At 39.2% G+C, this 7,299-nt stretch overlaps 1 protein-coding gene across 1 annotated transcript; it reads right to left on the bottom strand.

The window, feature by feature from the left end:
* Positions 1 to 2,730: 2,730 nt before the first annotated feature.
* LOC110101336 (U-box domain-containing protein 4-like) lies at positions 2,731 to 4,797 on the bottom strand. Its single transcript, XM_020829195.2, has 2 exons — positions 4,453 to 4,797; positions 2,731 to 3,819 (listed from the first exon to the last, which is right to left on the bottom strand). Exons 1-2 carry the CDS (start codon positions 4,728 to 4,730, stop codon positions 2,955 to 2,957), a joined length of 1,143 nt encoding a protein of 380 aa, XP_020684854.1. The 5' UTR covers positions 4,731 to 4,797; the 3' UTR covers positions 2,731 to 2,954.
* Between the last annotated feature and the right edge of the window lie 2,502 nt (positions 4,798 to 7,299).

The raw sequence follows: 7,299 nt of genomic DNA, 5'->3' as shown, positions 1-7,299 counted from the left end.
GTTCTTTGAAAATTTTCACTTAAAAGTTCCGCAAAAATACGTACTCGTGTGTCTATAAAATCATCACAATATTTTTTTTTTCAACAACCTGCTTTCATCGAATGATAATAATAATATTATTATATGAACACTTTTTGCTCTCCTCTGCCTTTATTCGCTCAACCATAATCTCTACCAAGTAACAGCCCAAATATTTGGCAAACAAACTGCTGACTTTTGGCTTGCACAGCACACCCAAAACCATACGTTCAGCCGAAAGCACATAGGACATAGGACATTGAAGTGTAATTCCAAATTTAGATCAGGCTATTTTAAATGATAAATTTCATAACAAAAAAAAAAAAGTTACTTTTTAGTATGAATAATGATACGTCATCATAAAATTATCTTGATCGGGCACGAATCTCGAGGCAAAACTCAAACCGGAAACTTCAAAAATTAAATTCGGGAGCACGTGAACTCCGATTTCAACGAGCTTATCGTCAAACTGAGCGTCTCGGAAATACAAACCCAACGACACCAAATTCGACCCAATCCGAGCCCAAATGGGTCCAAATTAAGGACCCAAAGAGCTGTTGGAAGGTTCAAACCGCAATTTGAGTTACCAAACGGTCTCCAATTTTAACGATCTTATACTCGAATCGAACGGCTCGACGAGACGAATCCAACGAGCCCAAGATCACAGAATTCCGACATCATAAAGGCCTTCAAATGTCCAACGAACGGTGCACGATCATAGGATTCAATATCAGGTGTCCATTCGACCACTCCCTATTCGCCCCTGATCTCACGCCTATTACGAGCTATGCCACTCCAGAAAATCTATAAATAGAGTCCTCATTCTTTACAAGAGAGGATCCAAGCAAGAAGAGAAGAGAAGAAGAGAAGAGAAGGAAGAAGCTCCTCCTCGACCGCCGCCGGAACATCGCCAGACGAACCTCGCCGGACCACCGCAGGAACCTCACCGGACCACCACTGAAGCCTTGCCGGACCACCGCCGAAGTTTTCATTGCACCACCGCCTCAAGGCCCGACGTTAATGCCCGACATTCAGGCCCGAAGTTCACGTCCTGCTGAAGACTCGACATCCTGCTCAAGGCCAGACTATCAACACCCGAACTTCCAAGTGACACCGGGTTTAACACCTGACTCCTATCGAACAATTACTGATTGTAAATCTGATCGCCCTTACAAGGGATTCAGTCCTTTGTAACCGACTCAAAGTCTAGTGGAATCATTTTCAACTAGGCTAGGCCTCATGGTTTTTCCCCTTTTTAAGGGTTTTCCACGTAAAAAATCTTTTGTTTTCTGTGTAAGCTAGTTATCCGTACAACGTTAAGAAGCAGAATTAAATCTCTATCGTCGCGTATTTTCTAGCTCGCAAAAAATAATATAGTGATTAATTAAAGATCTCAAGCTTAAATATCATAGTCATCTTAACTAAAAAAAATTTATGACAGTTAATTTGGTACTTTCAGTTAGATCAAATGATAAATTAATTAACAAAAACTTAATGATCATAACTTAATAGAGAAATATCCTAATTAATTATTAATTAATGTAAATATTTAATATTATGATTTTAGATTATATATAAGCTTATTAGTTGTTCCAAATTTATCATAATTAAGCTAAGCCTAATGAACTAAGAATTTCGCAATCTTAGCTTAAGTCAATTTTAAGAATGCTTACAATAAACAAGACTCTTTAATCACAAGATAAATTAGAAATAAAATAAACATTACTTGATGCTTAAGGCGACGCTTAAACACCAACCAAATGGCCGCTTACTCAGCCAAAACTTCTCTTCTATTTTTTTAATATTCTTCTTTTGTAATATTATGCTGCGCTGGAAGCATTACTCTCCATATTTTGGCACTGCACAGGAACAATCAAAAGGCCGACATGCTGAGACAGCCCCCAAATAAATTAGGCATGTCAATATCCGAAAAATTTAAGATTTGGGTCAATCGGTTTATCAAACGGGTTAGATTCTAGTTCAAAAATATGGCATGTTTCTAAAATCAGGTTCGATTCGGGTTAACCCATAAACCCAAAATAAATCCGAAATTTACCCAGGTCCAGGTCTGCGAGCCAACCTTCCGTGCCACACTATCATGGGTCTTGCCCTGCCTAGCCTACTAGCACAAGGGGAGCCAGTCATGCCTAATCTGGCACGCGCCCAGCTGCCTAGCCCAAGCCCGACTCGGCCTGGCCGCCTTCACCACACCGTCACGCGCTTAGTCGGGCCAGCCCGCCCACGAGGCACGCAACATTCAACACGCTTGAATGAGGCACCGTCTCGGCCTGGACGCCCGCCGCCTCACCTAACCCGCCTTCACCACGTCGTCACGCGCCCATCCTTTTAAACCCGGAATGCGAAAAAGAGCAAGTTGGCAGGTCATGTTGGGTCAATCCAATAACCCATGTGGGTCAAATCCAAATTGGCAATCCTATCACATTTGCAAAACCGAGTCAAGTTGGGGTCAACCCATTTAAACCCGAATCAATCCATGTTCGACCCGAACCAGACCCACAAACCAATTTTGACACCTCTAAAATAAGTGTTCATTCATATTGACGGCCTCATCACTTCCTCTCAAAAAAAATTAGAAATTATTAATTACACATTTAATATAATTTGTTTTTATAATAATTTTATTTCCACGTTTAAAAATGAATCACTATATCTTGAAGTATGTTTTTCATTCACAAGCAATCAAAATAAGCCTTCAGAGAATATGCAATCTGCATTATTATAAGCATTTTGGACTGTATTTATGATTTCAACACAGTATCACATCCATGCTGAATTACTGCACATATTTAAACATACAAGTATCAACACTAACCAGTCACCAGTTACCTTCATGGCCTGGACTGGCATCTTTCACCTTTCTTTACTGCAACATGAAAAACACAAGGAGGAGATGATCCAAGATGGATCTTTCTCTCCTACTTCAAACTAACCTGAGAATTACAGCTACCTAATGGAAGATCTGCTGGAGTATAAACAAAAGCCCTCTGTTGCAAATGCCTGAGGCTCTGCTCCATGCTGACCTGTACCATTTCAGCCAGCATCTTCTTCGCCATTGTCACCCCCATTTTATCATCGCCATCTATTCTAGAAACTATGTTGTATACTATGTTGTCAAGTGTATCTGCCTGAAGCTCCCGCCTTGGGTAAGGAGACTCCCTCAGTAGCTTCAGAAGCTCGCGGGCTTTCGCCTGAGCAGTGGGAGTTCCCTGAACTGTAAGCTCAAGAAGACCAGGAATCACACCTTCATTGAGAATGACCTCCCTGTATCTTTTACGGTCGCTCTTGCACATCGTTAAAAGAGTGCCCACAGCATGTTCTTTGCTTACAACAGAACCCTCCTCAAGTACTTCAACTACTGTAAGCACTCCTCCTTCCACAGATGTCAAGGCGGCGGCGGTGCTAAACTCATCAAAACTTAACAAGAATTCAAGGAGAGCACAGCACTTCTCAGCTGTTTTGGAGGATTTCTTTATGGTTTTGAGAAGGCTTATGATGGCTGGAATAGGATGGGATGAGAGGATGGAGTTCAGGTTCTCTTTAACTGTGGACAGATTGAACAGAGCGGCGGCGGCATCAATCTTAGCCTGCGGGGTTCCATCTGTAAGGACCATGATGAGGAGAGGGATTGCACCTGCTGCACAGATGGTAGTTTTGTTCAATGAAGAGGCAGACAGGGTGAGGAGAGAAGTAGTGGCATATTCTTGCAGAGTTGAGTCTGATGATTTCATAAAATCACAGAGTGAGTAAAGTGCCCCAGCTTGCACAATTTTGACCTTGTTCCTGAGAAGTGAATTAAAAGCAAATTAAATCAAGAGCTAATTGACAATCTAAAGCAATTACCAAAACATCTAATGTCAAAATTTAACCATTCTACGAAACTGCTCAAATTAACAGTTGCAGAGTCAAAATAAACAAAGAGATTGCTGAGAATTCATTTCATTCCTTACTTTCCTTCCATCCAAAATAAAGTCTTTGTAACTAGGCCAACCACAATAGTTGGGCTAAAGTTGAATTATGATATATAATGATTCAATAATTATCAGCAAAGCTCATGTGCATAAGCTTCTTTCTACTTCCGAAAAGATTAATTTGAATCATACCCCACTTTCTGTGATCCGACTGCAAAGGATTAAACCCTAAACAGTAAATAAAATCTCTTAAAATTTCAACTCTCCTTCTGATGAACAAAATAGTTCTACTGCTAAACCTTTCATAACCCAACTTTTTCGCAGTCTTTAAAACCATATAGAACATATTACTCAATACCCAGAATCTTAGCAAAATGAATAACAAGGTCTTTTTTTAATTTCTGTAACAACGCCAGAGATCCAAATAGTATTAAACAAATTTATTGGAACAAAGAAAATAAGGGGTATACTTTTTACCCCTTTCAGTAAGGGCTCAATCTCTCACCTTTCATCCTTAACAGCAAGATTGAGAAGCGCGAGTATAGCTGCCTGGGCTCCCTCCTGACTTTCAGACTGGAGCATGGAGACGAGCTGACCAACGGCTCCGGCGAGCTGCCGCCGGTTCTTCGACGACGTCTTCGTCAACCATCGGATCTCCCTCGCCGCCTCTATCCTGCACTCCGCATCCACAGAACACAACCGCTCAAGTAACTCCTCCACCGGCGCTGCCGCTCCCACGCAACTATACACTGCGAAATCCTCGTCGGCCACCCATGCCTCCATCTCTCTGTTTCTCTCTCTCTCTCTCTTTATCTCCCTCCTATAATCCTCACCTGGGAATCGCCGAATCGGTTCACCAGCCTCTTAAATACAAAGCAATCGTTTAAGCTAACGGCGATAAACGTGACACATCCTTTCATGGCGGCCACCCTAACGGCTCGTGTCGGCGATCACCTGACTGTTATATTTATTCGAGACGGAAGGAGATGGGTTTTCAGCCGTTGAAATTAAATCGAATGGTGGCTAACTCATCATAGCGATTAAGTATTGGTTTGATCCCAAAAAAAATCTGCGACCGCCCCGAGATGGGACCTTGTGACTTGGCGTTATGTGGTTCCAAGATGCGGTCCGTATTTTAACGGCTAAGAAATAGCCACTGCGGATTCCCAAAGGGGGGACCCGTTCGAATGACCACCAAACGTTAACCACGCGTACTAGCCGGCTAATGACTCGGGTGTATGAAGGAGCCCACCTTAAGAGCTCAAGTCTTAATTCAGCAGGTTTTGCTTCAGGAAATGAACCAATATACTGAACCTGTTATGTAGGAGCTATTATTCTTTGCGGATACACAGGAGAATCAATTTGCAAATCATTTTTATATGATAAACTTTGCTTTATTGAACGAATAGACTTTTTTTAGCTTTAAGTTGCAGGCCGGGGCCTAACAATATTGAATTTTCAATTTTTTTGTAAAGAAACATCGGCTAACATGTTAGAAGTCTAAAAGTTTACGTTGAAGAAAATTACGAATGCCGTCGAACGTCGATAACAACTCCTTAGTTGAAAAAATTGTAATTTGTTTAGCATAGTTACATGTAACTTTGATTAGCGTTTCATTTTAAATCTTCTAGATGTCTTCCATAAGAAAATGGCAGCCTTAGGATACTGTGGCCTCTGCTAAAAAGCTTTGGGAGCTTTCGAAAATGATGGAATGAACATTAATAGGAGAATGAGATGCAATTCTTCTTGGTATGTTAGTTGATAGTTTTGGCTATCAATTACAATGTCTTGGATTCGAGTCTTATGTATGTGTTGTGTGTATGAATTTACCTTAATTGATCAATTGCATCTTAATATTAATTTTGTAATGTGATATGTGGATGATAGTGCTGTCGAAAAGGTTTCTATGCCCGTAATCGAAATGTAATATTTCATTTCACTTAATTTTATAAATGATGTATAGCTTATAAAATGTTTTGATTCAATTGCTAATTTTGTTATTATTATAAATGATAGAGTGTAGTATCTCTACGTTTATTGTGCATGTTTGTGATAATAGTAATTTGTTTTTTCTTTAATTCAAAATTACTATATACTTTGAAGAGAACAAGGTTATAAATGCCAATCAAAATTTTATATGTAATGCAAGATTAGGTTGAAGTTTTCCTTCTATATTGCACATTTGTACCGATCTCTATGTGATTCATCATGAAATTAGGATTGCATTGGGTTATGGTGTAACAACCTCTCCCTACAACTAATCCGCACTATATTTAATTACCATTAGTTAAACTTACATCAATGGTACATTTTATAGTACACTTAGAGCTAACACCTCAATTTGAGTAATATCAACACCAATGCTCATGGATTTTATTACCAACAAAATTGGCATATTGAGTTGACGCTAACTTAGACGGTTGCCATTACTACAAAGGAGGATATTTGATGTTGTCAACAATCCTAACATTCACCATCAACACAAATGTTAAAATATGTTATTGTCAATGAGGTTAACCCCCATCATCTATAGCAATGTTAATACACATTATTACAAATATGTTTGTCAATGCCACAAAGGTTGGTGTCTGTCATTGTGAACAATCCTAATGCCTATTGAAACTAATAAGGATAACACCTGCTGTCAACACCAATGTTGATGCTAGTTATGCCAACAAACTCAATGTCTATCATCAATGCTAAAGCTTACATGTCCATCTTTTCCACTGAGAAAAACACCCTCCATTATCACTAAGATGAATGCCCACTAGTAACCTTAATGCTCGTCATCACCAATATGATTTACACTTGTTATTGAGACCAACATCAACACATATTATTACCAATGTACCAAGACTAGTGCCCACTATCATCAACAATCATAATTATCATTGTTGCCAATAAGTCAAACACCCATCGTAGACACTAACATGGACACTCGCTATCACATACTATGAGTCTATGAGATACTTGTTGTCCCCAACAAGGCTGGCAATCACCATTAACATCCACATCATCACTCATCATTAGATCTAGGCTAATGTCTGTCATGATTATTTTTTCTACCAAAGCTTAAAGATGCCTTCCTAGGTTGAAATATACCATCTTATAAAGATAATGATCAAATGAATTTTTAGATCATCTCTTAATAGCAATTTTGCAAGCTTAAGGTTCCTCCTATTTTTACCATGAAAGCTATTTTACATAATTCATGTTGATTACACAGTGTTCATGCCTTCTATGATCAGAAGAAATAAATCCTTTGTCAGACTAGTAAAATAACTTCAATTACATCAAAATTAATCATTTTTCCTTCATAATTTTTAAAATAGATAAACTTTTTCTATTATTG

The sequence above is a fragment of the Dendrobium catenatum genome, unplaced genomic scaffold (assembly GCF_001605985.2).
Source record: "Dendrobium catenatum unplaced genomic scaffold, ASM160598v2 fragScaff_scaffold_853, whole genome shotgun sequence".
Taxonomy (NCBI): Eukaryota; Viridiplantae; Streptophyta; class Magnoliopsida; order Asparagales; family Orchidaceae; genus Dendrobium; species Dendrobium catenatum.
This window is presented reverse-complemented; position numbering and strand designations above follow the sequence as displayed.